The 21,032-nt window shown below is 36.8% G+C and overlaps 1 protein-coding gene across 1 annotated transcript in view; it reads right to left on the minus strand.

The window, feature by feature from the left end:
- Positions 1 to 21,032, minus strand: part of CAMKMT (calmodulin-lysine N-methyltransferase) — a 210,227-nt gene that overhangs the window by 6,125 nt on the left and 183,070 nt on the right. The window contains exons 9-11 of the mRNA XM_010152584.1: positions 12,256 to 12,330; positions 5,255 to 5,318; positions 459 to 590 (exon numbers count right to left, since the gene is read on the minus strand). Of these exons, the coding sequence (XP_010150886.1) occupies positions 459 to 590; positions 5,255 to 5,318; positions 12,256 to 12,330 (271 nt within the window). The remainder of the gene's footprint in view (positions 1 to 458; positions 591 to 5,254; positions 5,319 to 12,255; positions 12,331 to 21,032) is intronic.

The raw sequence follows: 21,032 nt of genomic DNA on the forward strand, positions 1-21,032 counted from the left end.
GATTTAGCAGTTTGAAGCTGCCAACTGACCCAGCCATAAAGCAGCCAGAGATAAGGATTTAAGGTACGATATGATACAATTAGACATTCACCCCCTATTTATTTCAGTCCATTTCAGTATTTAACCTACTTAAAAGTTGCAAGCTTTTTATTAAAATGTAAATGCTAGTGTGCCGTGTATTTATAGGCAGCGAACAACAAGAAGAAAAGGCTCTCATAAATTAGATTTCTATGAATGAAAAGGGTAAACAGGAGATGCTTCTGCAAAAGTCTTCTAGACGTGCAGAGATAAAGGATGGTTCTACCACACAAAATAATCAGATACAAAAATAGCTGTTCAGAAACAGCACACCTAAGGAGTACTTTAATCAAACATTTAGGTTACCTGCCAAAAGGACCATGATCTCTTCAAAATGCAATGCGGATTAAAGTGTTATCTAACACAAGCAGAAAACTAACCTTGGAGTGGAAGTTCGAAATGTGTTCATCATAATTTTCATGTCTTTGGACAGAGAAACCAGCTTTTTCAGCTAGATTGCAAAACTGGTTTAAAGTATTCCCTCGGAGTGGAGCAAATACCATTGCTTTTCCCTGGAACATTAAAAAGAGAATTTATACATTTTTAAAACTGGAAGGGAACCAGATATAACATACACCTGACCAAGCTTTTAACATACTCAAGCTGGAAAAATCAATTGTTCTCTTGGTAAAACATTGAAACAGGGTAATATAAATAACTCTTCAAAATATGCAAGATTTCTGTGATTAAACAAATGCAAAATAGAAAGTAATAAATAAATATTTTCTATAGAAAACTGCCAACTGCCATACATCTGCTCCTTTTCATACAATAATGGTGGCTATGGATTACCAAAATAAAACACAGAAAAGGCATACAAAACATACACTAGATTCAAAATCCATTTGTTAGCTCATGACCATGCAAAGACCGTAAATAACCATTTTCTTTTTTCACTCACACACACAGAAGAGTACCTCCCATTTGCTGTCAGTGGAATTACAACAGTGTAAACAAAGGCAAAACGGGAGGCAAATCAGACCCAATCATTAATTTTCTGAAGTTATTTTAAACTACCTGAGCAGTACAACTGAATTTGACCTTAAATTGGTAAATTGCATTTCAAGCAGGACTTAATGTTCTTGCATAGTAATTCTGGATCTTTCAAGACGATCAGGCTATTTATGATGCCCAGGCAATACATTCTGGTCCATTAGCTAATTTTTTGTTCATCCTTCTGTATTTAAGAAAACAAAAATGATTGTACCTTGAACTGATAAATTTTAGACACTGTGCAAACTACTACCCCAAAACGTAACCTACTTGATATAGCATCTCTTGAAATCTTATTTGCAAAATTAATTCTAATTGGCTGAATACCGTGTTCTGTCACGTGGAATGAAAACCGGTTGAAGAGCTGTAAACAAAGGTTAATATCAGCCAACAGCATATCACACCGAGGGGAGCCACAAAGTTTACCACGAGTTCTTGTATTTAACTTCTATATTAATGAGAGCTAAGACTAATTGGTGAGGTGCTGTAATCAACTGAAGAGACAAAAAAATATTTTTAGGGATCTGAAGAAGTTATAAAATGATCAGACGTTGTAGAAGAATATTTGGCTTGAGTAAATTGTATACCACAAGAAAAAAGCGATCAGAAGAGAGAATTTCAGTGGGAACTCTGGGAAGTTATAATGCTGACACAGATACTTAGCGAGGAGGATGGGGACAAATCTGTGTGCTACAGCTCGTGAACACATATGCTGAGAAAACACACAGAGCGGCAGTAATAAAAACTCCATGTCAGTATGGTACTGATGTGTACTTAAAAGACTCCAATCATTAACACCACAACATTGTATTTATTCTCACAATGACTCTGTGAAATAGGGAAATACTGTTATCTTCATCTTTCTCATGGGAAATTTAGGCACAAAGGAGACCTAGGGCAATGTCCAGAGCAAATCACTTCTGTTGATCTGTGTAGCTCTAACTTTAATTCTGTGGCTAAATACGAGGTGCAGAGGGGTGTAACTCCTACTGAAGGTACTGGAATTGCTTATGTAAATGTTAGCTCTGAATACAAGCTCAGCTCCGGATGGAAAACATTAAACACAGGAAGTTCGCAATCGGTTTCCTCACATCCTTGGCATGCTTTAATGTCATCAGACACAAGTCAACAGCACATGGAGCCCTTGGCTGAGGTTCCTCCTCCTATTGCTGCCACCTCGCGCTCCCCAGAGACCCTTCCTGGCGTAAGAAAGACGAGAATCTTCTGGAGACCCTCATCGTCATGGCTAGCTTCACAGAGAGGTCACTGTAATGGGAAACGTGGCCGCCACCATGGCCTTACTGACCACACAGTTCACGCAGAGACTTCAGGAATGGCTAAACCCGGTGAACGGAGATGGCTGGGGACCAAAGACCCTGCATCAGCCACTGATCCAGCAGCCTCACTGCATTCACACTTCTAATTTTAAAATATTTTTCATTTCTTGATTGCTGTACAATAAAAAAATCAGATCAGTGGCCTGGATTTACACATGATGGACTATCCCAAGGTTGTTTAAATCAAAGTTTTTAATTCACAAGTGACTCTCAGTTTAGGATGGTGTTTGAAGTTCAGAATGGCCTTTCCCCATCTGGGAAAATACTTCCAACAAACTCGTGAACAAAATACAGAGGAAAATGTCAGCTACAATGGTTTGAAGTGTCACTAAAATGCTGCAGTAAGATAACAGGACACATGTTCACATTTTGGACATGACTATGACTAACTCTACTCATCAATCATTATTAAATGCAGTCTTATTTGCTGGAACTAATGACAGTTAAATAGCATTCAACTAACTTCATTGAGACTTTGAATGGACAGGCCACAGAAGAATCAAAGCCTTCATAAAAAATAGAACTTGGAATTAGAAGTACATTTTAATGATAGGAAAAAATAAAACTAAATGTCAGCAAATCAAGTAGCTTACTTATAAAAGGAATAAAATATACACATTCAAGATAAATTAGTCTGAAGAAAAATTTCAGTGCCTACTTCTTGGAATTGGTTTACAGGTGACATTGGCCTTTGTAACAAATTCAGATAAGTAATTTCAGCCCCTTGTAACTCTGTGAGCTGCTCATTTCTGCCTGCGTGAATGTCTGGTCCCCTCTTCCTGTGCCAATACAACTGTCCATGGGGCCATAATATGAATCAGATGACTGAAATGACCACTGTCCTGTTTCCAGGAAACTAAAAAGTTACCTGAAACACATAATTCTGTGCCATAAGGATCCTAATAGCCACAAATAACTTCTTCAATATAACAGGAAATATCTCAGATAAATTTATCTGGTTTTAAACTAGCTGTAAGAATAATTTAATTACCTGTTCTGAATTTTTCCTTCAAGACAAAATAGTAAGGCATGTTCTGAATCTGAATTAGCTGACTGGAGTTAAAAAGCAGCAGTCAGTCCACTTTTGGTTTAAAGTCAGGTTAACAATCCCTAAATTGTCTACAGATAGGAACTTGAGCCATGAACAGTACTTTAATTCAAGCTGCCTTATTGTAATTGGTTTTTAAATCAAATTCTCTGGATGGGCTAATCAACCCAGGTAAGGAATGTGTGTGTGTGCATATACAAATGTATGTGTGTACTCGTGTTCTTGGCAACACAGACCGCCAGACCACGATTAGCTCCTGCTTATGCAGGAGACAAAGCAACTAACAGCTATTCTTCCACTACAGCTAGAGGCTCTAGCCAGGTCTCAGGTACCAGGGCCTCTCTCACACGCTTCTCTCCCTGCCGCTCGTAGTCTTCTCCCCTAGCATCCTTTCATGGAGCCAGTACAGTGACCTATGGAGCTACCTGAAGAACCAGTTGCAGATGTTGATGTGGCCTGAAAAAAACCAAATTCTTGCATTTTTTAAAACCGGTATCAGCTGTGTGTTTCAGGTCACCTCTGGTCCCCAAAATTATTGCACCCTGATAACTGATGGTCCATCATGAGGGTCAGAATGCATCACTCCGGGCAGAAGCTGCTTAACCTCCCCTTGCTGCCACTGACAGAAATATCTGGGTGACCTTTTCCTCAGGGTGGCTGCATTTCTCCTGTCTTCCTTGCCCTACAGCTCATTAAAATAATTCAGTCTTAAGTAACTTGCCTTAGGTCACTCAGGAAAGTCTACGATAGAACCAAGAATAGAAACCTGATCACTCTTAGCAAAGAATGGGATTACTTACATGGCTAAAATGATTCATTTTCTTAAGCCTTTGCACGTTTGGGTCTTCTATTCCTTTTGCAGAGAAAATCTCTTGTACAAAAATTACCATACATTTTTTAAATGAAGTCTGGGAATGCATTGCTATATCCTGAAACACTTCTGTTTTGAAATGGAAAGTTTACCTTACTGGAAGTTTTGTATGGTAAGCATAAAAGGTAAAATTACTTTTTCAAATTCCTACTTATAGCAACCGCTTCACATGTTTGCACATATTCTCATTTTGCTATCTTCTCTTTAAAAATTTTTTTTTTTTTAGATTCAATGGGTATAATATTTGTGGGGTATAAGTAAATGCATATAACAGCTCTTTTTTTGCCTATTTCTGTGATTTAACAGCCTAAAAGATTGAGATCAATAAAATATTTCCTCAGTGACACTAATGTACAACATGTAAGCATTTTACGAAAAGCGTAACTTCATTATGTTCTAAGGTATAAAACATGTAAACACAAGGCTTACTTAACGGAAAAAAGTTTTAGGCTACAATATATGCATAAGGGTTTTGTTCATGTTATATAAACAGAAATGAGAAGAAAAAAATATTCTTTCATAATAAATAAATACACAGTGACAAAGGTTACAATTGAAGGGATTACAAATGACAGAAGCCAACATAAAAACTTTCAATATCATACTTTTACTTTAATATGAAGACATTATTATCAAAGGAAAATACTTCAGAAATGCTTTGATAAAAATAATCTCACGCTATCTTTGAAGCGGTTTCATTTATTTTACTACCCACTGTGTTCCTTATCAGAAGGCCAAGTATAAGAAGTTTCCTAGTTTATGATTAGGAAAGAATCTGATAGATTAGAAGACTCAATTGAAGTTGGACATAATAAGTATTAAAGTATTACATGACATTAATCCTGCCATTCCATTACTCTCTCAATCATTGTGCACAGACTAATTATTCTGAAGCCAGTGTTCAGGAGAAAATAGAAACATACTTACACTGGGTTGGAGTAATCTCTTTATTGCATCAACAAGGCTAGCTCTGTACCGGTCCAGAAACAGGCTGACATTGAGAAGAGAACAGAATCCAGATTAAAATGGGTTTTCAATTCTAATGATACTAATGCAGATAAGTACAAGGCTAATTACATATGTTTACACAATGCTGTAAAAGAGAAACTGTGGTCTACATTTCTGTCCAGTTCAGCTACTTTTAAATATTAAAAAATACATAAACCCAAATATAATCTAAACCAAAGATAAAATACCAGCATGAAACAGACCTTTATATAGCTAAAAATCACACATCACATATGTGAGCTATTAAACCATATCATAAATCAGAATCAATAGACAAAGTTAACATTTTACATTTTTTTTATATGGAGTGTGTGGAGTTTTAAAAATTATTTTCTATTGTATTTCAGGTATCACTATTAAGTTTTTTTTTTTTCCCCTCTTATCTTCACTTGTGGCATTACTTCATTATTATCTATTATGCCTATCTGTTCTATTTATATGTCTATCTATCCCTATAAAAATTTACAGGCCCCCTACCCCCCTCTCTCCTTCAAACACTGTTCAAATACAATGACCCAGATCGTACAGAGTTGTCCTCTCTCAGGAGTGAAATCCTTCATCTCCAGCACGGGTCCCGCAAGGATAGCAGCAGAGCCAATTTTCCCATGCAACGCTGCCAACATGCTCAGCCCTATTTTGACGTGATTACCTCACGATTTGAGGGGATAATTTGTTCTTCATGCCCCTCAGCACCTTAATGTATATACTAATAGTGGCAACCAGGGTGCCAATCACTCTTGACTAGGTATTTGTGGACATGTAGCTACTGTGGATGAGAGTGCATTTACAATGGTTAGTGAACAGCCATCGGATAGCAACTCATGCTTTTCAGTCCTTACTACCACGGGCTGCATTTATACTGGCGATTCAGATAAGAAACTCTATCACGCAGGCCACAAATAATCTGATTCTTTCTTCATTATTTTTCATGCTTTCTGTGTAATAAAACTGCTTCCCAGCCTGTGTCAAGCTCAAGTTACACACTACATGGTATTTTTGTCCATTCTTTACGATTCTTTTCTATATTTCCTTTTTCTTCATTCTCAAACATCTCTGTCTGAAGAGATGCATTTTTTTCCCAGATTTGAAATTTCTAAAAGAATATAAAGAATATAGGAAAACACTGAAGAGAAAAAAATGGTCTGTGAACCACATGCCAGTCATCGAGAACAGACGATGTGTGGCTATTTAGGTAAGGATACTCCACAGCTAGCAAGGAGAATACAGTATTACATTTCATAGGGTCAAGCAGCTGTGTAAGAGCTGTGAATTTTTCCTACTCAGGAAAAAAACCCCAAAGCCTATCAGAAAACTGGTTACTGACCAAATTTGATCAGTAAAAACTGGCAGAACCTCACATTGTTGAGAGGTGGTAGACTGGGTATCTGTACATTTCTTAAAGAACATTTCATATAGAAATATGAAAATCTTCTTACTGAACAAACCTTACTGATCAAATGCTTGTTTAAATTTAAGTCACTGAAAGAACAGCTGATATCTCTAGTGTGTCCTCGGAGTTTCAATCACATTCACTTCAGGTACAGCCCTATGCAGATAGATACCGTAAGATACTACTTCACTGGGAACTTAGCCACCTGCAGAAGAGGTGGAATACAGTGCATGAGTCCTCTCCCAAAAGAATAGCTAAAAAGCATTAATTTTCTTCAACATGAAACATCACAAGCATGCACACATTTAAGACTTGCTGAGATTCTGTGTAGCAGAAGTACATTCCAAATGAAAAATGCACTTACAGTATTTTTATTTTTGAAAGCAGTGTAGTGGAAACACAATTTTGGGGCAGCTTACCAGTGGTAAAATTCCTTTTTCATGGACCTGCATACCATTCTCTCTTTTTACAATGAGATAGGGGCACAACTGCTGCCACCAATCTTGTTCCTTTACAATGAGGGAACTACAGGCCTTTGTTCACTGAGTGTCTGAGAACTTAAAATAGATGACCAGCCAAGAGATTAGACAAATTCAATAGTACCTTTTCTGTCTGACTCCCACTCGATATTTTGGTGATGTGGGAGGTAGACTCTTAGTTTGGGAAACCCAGATAACCTGAAACAGTTGCCCTGGCTCTGCTTCCAAGTTGCCCCTGTCTTCCTCAGGTCTGTCCCTGGGTACAGGACCTGCTTCAATCGAAAACATTTTCCAATATTGCAATTTCCAACCTATTGCTCTGAGCCACATACTCTGACCAAAGTGAGCAGAGAAGGCTGGAAGCAATGTTAATGCAATGCAATGACTCCAGGGAACATGTCTATCCTCTCTTGGGGTTGGAGGATGCCTTGAATGAAGAAAATCCTGAAGAAGTTATTAGATAATCTGTGCTGCAGACAGGACTGCCACAGGATTTGGCCCATGCAAGGAGATTTAGTTATGCAATTTCTCTTACCAGTAGAATTTGTACCATTAAATACTACCACAACATACTGAAAATGTACCCGAGAGAATCCTGTAAAGCTCACAACAGCTCAGTGAAATTAAATTATGTATTGTTCTAAACCATTCTCACTCAGTTCTCATACCTCAGTTCAAATTTGTCTCAGCTTTCCATTACTTTAGTGGTAATGTCTCATGTTTATGTTGTAAAAATGCTGTGAAAGCAGTAGCTCAGGACAGGAATAGCAAGGGTTTCTCAGGTCAGCAAGGAAGTTTTGGAGCATAGCAGTAGAAAGGCAAGAACACAGTTTATGACTTGGCTTTTGTTTAGGCAGTGCTCTTCTCTTGTGAAATCTGGATGAATAGGCAGGCAATCTTGTCACCTCTCCTTGTTGATTTTTTGTTTGTTTATTTGTTTTGCTTTGTTTATAATGTTAAATTACCATTAAAAAAAAAAGTTTATACTAAAACTGTATGGAAGTAACAGTATGCCACAAGGAAACAAATTAAAAACCCACGTAGATTGTGTTTGCTTTATGCTGATATCCTTTTATCTCGCGCCTCGCAACAAGGGGCATAAAATACTTGTATTTTATAGGCTATGATGTGAAATTATCTTTCCTTTTGCATACTTTGCAATTGGTAAAAGAGCTTAGTTTACAGGTGTACTTCACACATGATTACATTCCTGTATAGTGCCTAGTGTATAGAGCCATTTACCTTTTTGTTCGCATCAACTACACGGCTGACATAAACTGAAAACACCCTTACTTCCATGTCGTCAGATTCCAATGCACTTGAAAGTATGTGCAAGAAATCAGGCTTAAAACAAATAAGAAATTTAAACTGAAGGACAGATCTTACTGCATTCAAGCAAAAAGATTTCCTTATATAATATGAAATACTGTCAGAGACAAAATTGACATATTTTAAGATATTTAAAGAATACTTTCAGCTCAGTTCTACATTCCCAGTGAACCCACAACCCCCCATGACTTCAGCACAAATCTCAGCTGTGAGAGCACTGTGGGACAGCCCTCCCCACCCCTGGCCTCTGTTGTGCAAATACTTATGCATGTGCCAAACTTCAGGAATATAATCAGTCTAAGTCAAGTGGAATATTACACACTTCCCAAATGAAATGGTGATCTAAACCTGATACTGTCTCTACATTAAAACTGTTTGTGAAAACTTGTTTCACAAGAACGTGAAAGACAGAGATTTGTCCACTGGCTCAGTCCTACTGGCCTTGACTCTCTCTTTAGATCAAAAATCTCAGCGACCTTTTTCTTTAAAAAAAAAAAAAAAAAAGTACATTTGCTTTCTTTTAAATAATCAGAAATCTGAGGCTCTCAGGTTTTGTAAGAATCTTGTTTTTGGCCTGTCCATACAGTCCCCTGTTATTTCTCCTCTTCTGTTCATATTCACTTTTACAATTCCAGTGCCTGCATGATTTTATATCCACAAGTGCAATCCAAATGAAAGTCCAAAATCCTGGAAGCCCACACCTGGCCTTAAAATTCTCCCTCAAAAATACGAAGTGGGTGGATATGCTTTAAAAATTCCATTATTTCACTTTTTTCTTTTTTCAGTGTATCCTTCTTCCAGGTGTGGCCTCACCAACATTTTTTTTTCCCTTATTTTTATCTCATAGTTGACATTTTATAAGTTATTTCGGAACTGCTGAAAAAATGAAACTATTTTTATTGTCAAAATCCTGAATGGTTAAATAATGACTAGCTTTCACAGTGTGCCTCTTATTTATTTTATAATCTAGTTGAGCTACTAAATTTAGCTGTTAACTAACAGACTGTCTGTTCTGGGAAATAACTTATTTTCCACCCCTGCACACAAGGTTTATGAAAGTCTGACTGTAAATATATGAATATAAACATATCGTTGCTTGTTGTAATCATGTACATTTTTACTTGAACCTCCATGTGGATTTGGAATATGTTTATGAATAGAGCTTGTTTTCATGTAAATGGGATCAAGCAGTACCACTGGTTAGCTATTCAGAGAATCAGACAATATCACCCTTGCTGGAAATACTTCAATAAAAATTTATCCATGTACCTAATATTTGAACTCAGATTTTTTGCTTTCTAGTTCTCTGTTCTAATCCCAGATTTTATTGACTGACAATGAGCTATATGATGGTGTTAAACTAAATGCAATCTATTCTATCTGTTTTTATCACTGCATACTTCAGGTTTCAGCCGAGGAGTTGTAAGAAAAGATTTTTTTTTTTTTTCCCTCTTCAATGGCAGCCCAAAAAAATTCAGAGAGCAAAAACCCTGCCAACAGTTCTCAAGCCAATTCTGTATCTCAGAAGAGAAATACATGAAAATGAAAAGAAGATTCGAGTTTGATAAAGCATGGAACATTTTTTCCCCCAGCCTTTTCATATACCAGAGAACCTAGTGTCCATAACTAAGAGAACCATTTCTAAAAGAAACAAACAATAAAGGGATTTTCATGCTTATTAAACTGGGTATTTGCAATAAGAAAATAGAGTCAATTTGTGAATAAAAACACATACCTTAAACTAACATGCACATTTCTATTTATTTTTTAGAAATCGATAAATATTTATACACTTACCTGCATCTTAAGTGCTTCAAAATAAATGTACAAGATGCAGGGATTGCAAATGCATTATGTATTTTACCTGTCATGTTTGATTCTTTGTTTCCTAAAGAAACTACACTATTTCCAAACAGACTGGGGGGAGTATTAGGCAAGAATATTACTGCAAGAAAAACAACTCAAGTCTTGCTCCACTCTGCTGTACTCCCAGCACAAATAGGATGACATGGTGTGAGTATCAAGAATACAAGAGATGGCACAGCCAGGTTGTTTTGATATTTGTGTGAAGAACAAATTTAACTCTAAATCTCTTGGCAAGACCTTGCTTCACCCACGTAATCTGGAGAACATCCATATGTGAGCCTTGTCTAAGCCCCCGAGAAGACTGCTGCCCTCCTGCTCATGTCCGCCAGCACTCTGATCTGACTTTCATACTTAATCTGATCTAATCCTGTCCAGCATTAACTTCATCTGTGCAATGAAACCTGGAGTATCCATTCTAATATTTAGTGAGGAAGGCATTTACTAAATTACTTGCCGAAATCATATGGTGTTGTTTAGCTCCTTATTTTAATCAGATGATGCATCTCTGAGGCACATTATCAGCGATTAGTTAGAAACCCTCCTCTGTCCTTTTTGGGAACAAAGAACTTTTCTAAAATTAAATGCTAAGAGAAATGAAGCACTGTTGCATTCTGTCAACAAACAGGTATTAGAAAAAGGAGGAAAAGACAACTAAATACATTTTCACCGGTGCCACACAAAACCAGTAACTCTTCTTGAAATAAGGAGAGTTTGCTTAAATAGCAAAATATCAAACAAAAAATTAAAAAAAGAAGCTTTAGAGGAATATTTTATCAGAAGCCACTTTAACAGAACATTGTTTAAAAAGACAATAGACAGCTTTGTACTTCCCTTTGCCTTTTTCCTTTAACTATTTCTTAGTATGGTACAGAAATCTGCCGAACTGAGCTGTCCTAGGAAGTCCCTGTTTTCAGAATTTCGTCTCTCACAATAGTTACGTGCAAGAAAACATAAACAGCTTTATCTGGTCTGGATATTTGAAGGGTCAAGAGCAAATATTCATAATGGAAAGACAGATTCATTTAAAAATATCTACTCTGCTAAATGAAATTTGCGCATCCCTTTTTACACTGTCTTCATTTATGTTACACAAATAATTAAAAATGTACCCTTTTTAAAGTTAGCATGCAGCCTATGTAGCACAGCACAATTCTGCAAGTTCAGTATCAGAAAAGGGTTGTGTCAATAATCAAATCTATTTGCATAAATTATTAAACAATATACCATATTGTAACGTGTATTCTCCTTTTCATAAATTAAGTACTGTACTTTTTTCTTTTTTTAACTATGAATTCTCTTACAATTAACATGTGCCTGTGTAAATAACATAAAGCCTACGTCTATAAATATTGCTGTCAAATTGATTTAAGAAACAGAATATGATGGGGGGGGAAAATAAAGGGTTTTGAAAATCTTTTTTTCCTCAGAAAGATTTTCCGGGGAGCAAAAAATATATCCCCTTATATCAATAGTCAGATCTTTCCTAAGAAGTAAGCTAATTGAGCTGTTTGTGTTGATAAACTCCCTTTTCTCCAGACTGTTCCTCACTGAGCCATAATTATTTGCAATTTGCCTAAGTCGTCCATTTACTGATACGTCAAGCATGAAACAGAGGCAATTCCAGAAAATGGAAATGCTTCTCAAAATCAATCTTTGGGAAATAATGTGGTAGAAGTTACTGTGTGATAGAAGACTACCTTATAACTGTCACATGGAGATGAATATTAATTTGTTGAGGTTAAGGTGGCTTTGTGCTTCATTTGTTGACTTTGCTTAGCCATCAGCAAGCAGCACAGTACAATTACTCCAGCAAAGCTATTTTTCTAACATGAGTTTTATGATTTTTATGTACTTACCAGTCAGCACACATAACAATGTCAAAATGTCCTTCCAGTTGAGAGACATCTGTCTCATTATCCCATCGTAAAATGCTAGAGGAAAAAAAAGATTTAAAAAAAGAAAAGAAAAAAGGACTTACATTTTTCATCCTGTGATTTTCAAAGTATTAATATTATTCTTATGTGACACAGAAGTGTTTTAAAAAGTATACGGTCGTTACTTTCAAAGATGAATGTAAAAATATGATTCTATACATTTTTAATGTTTTAAATCTCAAAGCCAAAGAGCTATCTTTTTATTATAACAGAAAGGCAATCCACCCAGTTTCTGATCGCCAGCAAATATGCACTCCTGAATCAGTGGCACATGTATGGCTTCAGATTTTTACCCCTTAACACCCCTGCACAAGGAAGTGAAGTCAAAGTATTGACATGAAGCACAAATTTGCAGAATAGATGTGAATTCATGAATCTTTGTTACATCTGGCAGGCAAGTCAGTTATGTTTCTCATTGATGAAGTGAGCATTCACTTGGGCTGGAGGGAGGAGGCACAGGGTGAAAGAATGCCAAGCTTAACTTCAATGCCAGCTATGTTGCCCCAGGCAAGCTTAAACATACAGCAGTGCTGACTCTGTCAACACCTATTCTCTCACAGGTGATAAGTTATTTAATTCTAAGGTACCCAATAGTAGGCAAAAACGTACATATGTACAAAGTTCTTTTTTTTTTGTTTATAAATGCTGCCGATTTGTGTAGCTACCACGAAGAATTTCGACACCTCGTTCGCATTTAAAAAGCAGCAACTAGTATTGGAATTTACTGCATACTTAAAATATCATTATCCCGAAGATTTGAAGCTGCATTTCTATTTCCAGTCTATTAAAAAAAAAAAAAATTCTACCCTTTTTCATTTCCTGGTTATTTATAATAGAAAGTAGATAAATATTTATGGGAAAAGCACTTGTGGGGGAAGGGTCTAATCTGATCTTGTCAGGTTGTGCATGCTTATCTCAGTTTTGTATGAGTCTTGACCAAATAGACCCTTTAGTCTTCCCGCAGCTATAATCTACTTCTGGTTAAAAGCCATCTCCATTCACATCCTACTCCTAATATTTAACTGAGGATCAGTTATAATACGTTCATTCAGAAATGCTCCCTAAGTATACAGGGAAAAAGGGAATTTTATACATCGTCTATCATGTATGCAAAAAAGGTTCTTAAATACATAGATATAGAGCCACAAAGAATTAAAGTACCACAATATACGTGTACGTGTGCACAGGCACAATTTTTGAGAGAGAATGCTGTTGAAACATGGAAATTATGAAAGGAGAGGCCCAGTTGTTGGGAAAGCTTTGATTATGTGTGGCTCAGTGTAACTGAACAGATCAGGACTCATTAGCCCATTTGCCCTCCTGGAATTTACTGTGACAATCCAAAGAGAGAACAGAGTAGATTAATTTAATTTTTCCCCCTCAAATTGAAAGTATTCCCGATTTTAGAAGCCTAGGTAGCTTTGCACACTGGCACGCAGCAGGCATCCAGTAGTGGAAAGTGACAAAGGAGAGTTCTCACTCTCAGCTGCTGGCTGCCTGCTGGCTACCAGCGGCTTTTTCAACTCTGTTTCCCTGGAAACTTAGGTTAGAATGGTGAAAATTAGGTAAAGGTAAGTTTTGTGGGTTTAAAGCACGCACTCTAATACTTTAAGAATCCTGAAGCAGAACTGAAAATTGGTAGATGAACTGTGAGCCTTAAAAGGCCAACTTTGGTTCTCATTGCTACAGAAACGGAGATCTGATCAGTACCACTACAGGGATTTGAATTATGATTTTTTTAACCCATATATTTACTATACTTCACACATGCAGTTCGGAAGGCAGCACAGGTGCTTCCTCCTGGGGGGGGGGGAAAAAAAAATCCTTCTCTCATGTTAGTCAGGTTCCCACTGAGGATCCAAAATACAGCATTTTCTGTGCACACCTAATGTAGGCACAAAGGAGTTTGTGAGGGTAGGTGAACGCCCAGAAACCATAATGCTGAGCAAAATCTGGAATCCACAAGTTGCCAGGAGCATGAGCCATGGTGCAAGGTGACTGGTGTGCATGCTGTTAGGAGGACACGTGTGCTAAGGGCCCCACATCTACCCATAAGCCAGCCTTCCTCCACCTTCCTGATCTAGCACCAGGGCTGCTCTTCCTCTCTAGCTCCACTCCAGTTGCATTCCTGAAGACATGACACTTATGCAAAGGCCAGTGATATATTTACACACCAGATTTTCAAATTTAACTTTGCCATTGATTTTCACAAGGTACAGGAAAATTTTTATTCCTGTGGAGAAATAGCCACATCATAAACTGAAGATAGTTTCTATAAAATAAACACCAACAGGACTCATTCTGATGATGTACAGACACTGGTGGGAGAGATGCAGCTACAAGCTGTATATATTTATCCAAGCTATCTTTAGACAAGTGCAAGTATGACTAGTAAGTGGAGCGCAGCTAGCGTATGCGAAGCTCAACACAAGCTGCAACCTCAGAAACTGTTTAGGCAGCTGACTCTGGGCTACCATATCTACACAACTTTATCCATTTCATCTGCCACGAATTTGCATGAGCTGCTATCAGACATCTGCACCTGCACCTGTAAAGCAGACATGGCCCTGCATATCAGGGAATCCAAAACCATTTTGCCCAAAGTCAGCATTATTACATTATTAACACTGATGTCAGAATCACCCTGATTCTGAATCAGAATCAGCTATTTTGAATTCTAGTGCTAATGAAAGTAGTGACTCAGAATCAGGACGTATATAAATACCATCAACTAGCCACACAGGCTCTTGAAATCCAAACACAATTCCCGAGGGTGAAGCACAGAAAGATCACTGATATTGCAAAAGAATTCTGAGGAAGGTAAAGATGTGTGTATGTCTATTCAAATGCATGTATCTATATGTAGTGTAGGGGGGGAGGATCAATAATTTTTTCAGGGATTATTGAGGACATGACTCTTGGACTTAGTGGTCAGACCTGAAAGAAATACCGGAGGCACCATGAAGTAAGGGCTGATTGCATTTCCATTTAAAGAAAAGCACTGCTAGGAAACCCAGAAAAGTGTTAGTAACAGAAATCTGAAAATCTCAGTCTTTATGAAGTTTTCTTTAAAAAAAAAAAAAAAGACATAAGTGTAAAAATACCATACCACAAAAAGTCCTTTAAATTGTCAGTATCATATTGAGTGCCAACATGAAAAAAATCACAGGCCTTTTAAATATTCTCCTCTTGTTATTTTTCCAATGATGCTAAATTAGTGGACATAAACCGCTTTTTTCTGAAGTCAACTTTTTTCCAGCAAAATAAGAATCTTTAAAGCTATAATATTTTTATGCCTTTCTTTTGGGGGAAGATGCTACAGTCATAACATCTGAAATTATGGTGAAAATTTGAAAAATGTGCTTTACTCTGTATTTCTGTCCAAGCTATACCTTCAATGGGTTTTTTTTGTAAAAACAAAACAAAAAAAACCCACAAAACCCAAACCCAACATATTAAAGCCCACTCGAAATTGTTTTGTGCTGGCTTATTTAATTAATGCAGATTTACTTTCCTGCAATTGCAAACAGGCAACTCAGTTTCAGCAGCAAAGGGTCTGAAACTCACTGGAAATATAAGAAAGTTCTGGACCTTTTTTTGGCTATAAGAACAACATTAAAAAATGAAATAGGATGCAAGGGAAAACCAGCCTGCACTGTTCAGCTGCTACTTAGGTCAAACTGATGGTGGCTGAAACTTGGTACCCACTAATGGCTGCTTTATGGCCTGTATCAAATGAACTTGACCAGTTTTCAGGGGAAAAGTACCTACGTCACAAATCTGTTACTATAATTAGCAATCTTGATGGCAGCTCTAGCAAAAAGGACAGGGACCGAATGAGCTATGGAGAATGAACTATCCTCGCACATGCAGAGGTGGCTTTTCCAGGTCAGGGATAAAGCATATATTGAAAGAGTCTGAGAAAATATGTACTGATGCTTTAGTTTCCTAGGCTGTCATCCTCACACCACTCTAAAGCAACAAATTCATTAAAAAAACCCAAACAACACAGCACAAACAATCAAAGCATTTTTTTGCTTTTTTTTTCCTTCCTGATTTATCTTTTAAATTGACAAGGAAGCCAGAAATGTGATTAGGTCAAGATAAAAAGAATTGTAATGATAATAGAACAAAAAGAATAATTAAAAAATAGAGATATTAAGTACTACTAGTACACTCTAATATCCCCTTGTATTTCAAAGAAAAAAACCCCAACACCACACAAACATAAAGCAAATGCTGCAGGGATAGTTACAGCAGCCAAGGCTGCACTTTCCTTAAGCAGTAACTCTAATTTATGGAGGATAGCCTGACAAATGTCGACACTCTTTTTCTTACACTGGTAAAGTATCTCAGCAATCTGCAACAAAAGACCTGATTTTACCAGGTTTTTATTTCTCATGCAAAATTCCTCATTACTATTATTATTCAACTTCTGTTATTCAGTGTTTGTCTTCCTAGTGTGTCTAGGCAGGTAACTTACATGAGAAAAAACAGGTTAAAGCTCTGATTGTTAAAACTTGAAACATTTCCAAGTCCCTCTGAGACGTTCTTGTGATGAATGGCACAGGCTAGTGTAGCTCTCAAGTCAGCAGAAAAGTAGGTGTGCAGATAAAGACAAAAAAATCAAAATTAGAAGAAAGGACAAAAGACACAAAGCCCTACTTCCTTCAAAATGTATTAGTAGTTTTAATAACGGTTAAAAAAAAATTGTCCCGCTTAGCACATGAACAGCTACCAAGAACCCCTACCTACCCACCTCTTCTTTTCATATTTTAATTTAGGCTTCAGTCTTTGAAAAGCATTATCATTGGTAAGTATACAGGTTCAGGTAAAAAATATTGTCTGGGGGTTTATGTGACTTTTTCTGTGACACTAACCAAGCAAGTTCATTAACAGATTAACAAAAGGCATTGTCAGGATGTTTCTCCACACCTTGATCTTTGTTTAAGATTCCTCAGTTTTACATAAGGATCAAGAAGATGGATTTTAATCCAGAGGCAATGTGTACCCCTATCATTACAACTCCTCTGAGGAGTCTTGCAAATTTGCCTACTATCATTTCCCCATCTTTATTTTCATTAGGTTGCTCTTACTCCTCCATCTTCTTTCACCTTCTGCCTTTCTTACCTTCACTTTGCCTTGTATTCTTATCCATTATCTCATACCCTAAAGTACATACCTGCTTTACATACAGGTACCCAACATCAACCATTCTCCCTTCCCTCTCATATTTCTAAGCAGTTTAAGTGTGGTATTTACAATTGTCAACGGACATTTCCTTCCAACATTCACCTTGCAGGTTTCAGCAACTTCAACATCATTTATCTACTCTTGTCAAAGTATACCAATGATTTTTCTCAGCTAGGCTCAAAATCTGCACTTTATCCTCATTCTCTTGGACCTTTCTTCTCTCTTCAGCCCATAAAAATCTTGCTTCATTAGAATTTTTAATTCCATTATTTTCTGTTTGGGTTTTTTAACTGTCTCTTGCCATTTTTCCAATGTGTTCTTCTAGAGATTACCTTCAAGCCTTTCCCACATTTCTGGTAACTTCACAGTGTTCCACCTCAGTCTCTTCTATGAATTTTAATTCTGGGCTACGTCATCCATAAAAGCTAAACCCAACCACTCACTCCTCTGCTTCACATGGTGTATCCAGTGTCACATCGCAGCATTTATCACAGCCTCAGTGAGTGAGAAGGTCATCACCTTTAAAGTACAGCAAGACATTGCTGTTACCACCTTTTCTTGATGCCTTTGGACATAGCCATTAATTCCAGTCTGTAATCTAGATTTAGTTTAGACCTTCATCTCTATATTTACATACCAACTCCGTTCAGATTCTGCTTATTCTGCATAGCATCTCCAAGAAGTTTCTTATTCACACACAAACTCTTGACCATGTCATCATCACTTACATCTTAACATCACAATATTGTTCTCTCCGCTCTTGGAAAATGCAGTCTTGCTGTATTAATATTTACTCAGTAGGCTGCTGCAAAGATTGTTTTTCTTGCCTACAACCCTGATCCTGTCACCTTTCTCTTTGTACTCCTCCAGCTAAATTGCAAATCTTCTTTTCCAAATGCTTCACAACAGTTCACTTCCCTATTTTATTGCTCATTCAATATTGAAAGGACAAGTCCCTTCTTTAATCAGCCCTAATGTCAGTCTGTATCTTCCACTTAACTTCTCAAGCAAGCACCTTTACAATTTTCTTCCACTATGTTATCCATGAATGTTCACAAACTTACTCCATTATCCTTGAAACTCTCCTTTAAAATGCCACCTACAAAAACTGAAAAGAGGGTAGGCTGCTGTTGTGTCTCCAACTCTGTCTATCATGCTGACTGCAGTTATCCTCGTTATCCTTCCTCACCGTATTTGTCTCTAACACAAACTGATGTTTTGCTTTGTGTTTGTATAATGCCTGGTACAACAATTCATGATGAAACTTCATCACGTTAATGTGGTAATACAAAAGAATAAAACCACCAAACCCAACTATGGGGTCCCTTCTAAACAGATATTCTATGACTCTGTCTACGTTTTCCTGTCTAAAAATTCCTTTTTAAAAGTGCATGATAAAGTTACATGCTTCTCTTATTTCTTATTCTGAGAACATTTTTTCGCTCTCTTATTCTGTACAACGTATTTTGCTAAAATTCAGATGGGAACATTACAGTTTTCGCTTAAAAAATAACAGTCCTAACACTTACACATTTGCTGCATATCAAAAGCTACTAAACTTCTGGGACATAATGAATACACTGCATGTCAACACAACTGTTGCAGAATCGTCTTCCATTTTGTAGACAGACCAGAGCCTAACATTCAGCACAAGTGTGACTATTTTTTTAAAAGAAGTGAGAATATCTTGTATAAAAATGTTATAAATAAAAAAATACCACTGGTGCTTGTGAATTTGCCTTTTCACTTCTCTCCTCTACCTCAATACATTACAAATCAGTCTTTATTTAGGAGATTGGCTAAAGTTTTTAGCAAGGTTTGTGTAGTACATTATGCACAAAATGAAGGGTTCCCGCGTTCTAATTCGGACTGATATGGTATAAAAATCTACATAATTTCAAAATGCAACATCACATGTGGCAAAACCTTACTGGTAGGATCAGTGAATGAAAGCTTTCTAAAAGCTTGTTTTGTGTAAAAACATGAAAGAAAAGAAAACAGTTTTTTGCTCTTTGGGAAACAGTCTATGCATGAATATGGAGAGGAAAATCAAGAGACCAAGAAGAAAAAACAAAGAATGTGAAGTGAATGAGGCAGGTCCAGGAGGACTGAATGGGGATGGGGAAATTAAAAACAGCAGAGAAGATGTAATTCACAGGTGCTGAAGTTCGGAAGGCAGAAGGTACTATAATAAGCATCCAAGATTTCAGATTTCTGTATCAAGCTCATGTATCTCAGGAAATTAATACACATTTCAAAAAGATAGCTAACTTGATTTAATCACATTCACTGCTTAAGAAACTACCACTTCCCATGGAAAGATGTTCTAATGTACTATCATTCTCTGTCAAATCTCTTTTTTTTCTAGACTGAATTTGTCTAGCTTCAATTTCTACATCTTGTTAGGTACTTGTAAGCTAGATTAAAGAGTGATCTTCTATTAAAGGTTTTTTCCCCACATGAGACTTTCAGATCAAAATCAATTCATTTCTTAACAATCAAGTCATTTATTTGACAAGTTAAGTAAACAGAGCTCTTTAACTCTGTCATTTCCAGACCCTGATTCACTCTTCTGCTTCTTTCCTGAACCCATTCATTTTCAATATCCTTGGTTAATGCTTGCATAACTGAATATTAATTGAATATTAAGGAAACAAACAAAGATAACACTGTAAGCATCATTCTGTCAAAATCTAAAGTTTGTCCCAACTTTCCTGTGTCTGTGGCAAAGGTTAGCCCAGAGCGCCTGTGAAAGGGAGAGCCTACCGAAAGTGTGTAAAATGTACTTGATGACTGACTACTAAGGTAGAGCCTAGACAAGGAAAGGTAGAACAACATGAACCAGAAAACAATGTAAGAGTTGGCTCAAAAGATGGATACACAAAAAAGTCTAGGAATAAAACAAATAATCTTTGACTCTAACATCTCACAGACATTTTCCTTCAAAAAGCCCTGGGTAGAAAGATGTAAGTTTTGTCATGTCAGTGGTCTTCACCCACTCTTTCTGTCCAGTCCATCATGGTACAAGAGGGATAGCTTTAAGCTAAGAGGAGACCATCATAAACAGGCAAAGATTTGAGCAAGAATTATTTAAAATAATACAATGCTATACTTTTAGCTAGCACCTAGCTTTTCTCCCTGTTCTTCCAAACACATAGAAATTTCTCTACAAAGCTTGCTAACTTCTCGATTTTTTCTCTTTATATATTTCTATCTGGTCACATAAAGAAGACAGGAAAAGCTACAATGCAATTTACAAGAAACTGCAACTTTATTAAGTCAACACAACTGGGTGAAGTAGGTGAAAGTCAGCTGGCATGGCTGAAGAAAGTTATTAGAAAAGTTATTAGAAAGTTATTAGAAATGGTAAAGAAAGTTATTAGAAATAAGATGCCATTCCTCCAAAAGTCGAAGTCACATCCAAATGAAGAAAGGATCTTGGAAAATTAAATATAAAAATTAAATTAGGTGCCCAAAAATTAGTGTACTCTTTCTTTTGTTCTAAA

The sequence above is a fragment of the Eurypyga helias genome, unplaced genomic scaffold (genome assembly GCF_000690775.1).
Source record: "Eurypyga helias isolate BGI_N326 unplaced genomic scaffold, ASM69077v1 scaffold2945, whole genome shotgun sequence".
Lineage (NCBI taxonomy): Eukaryota > Metazoa > Chordata > Aves > Eurypygiformes > Eurypygidae > Eurypyga > Eurypyga helias.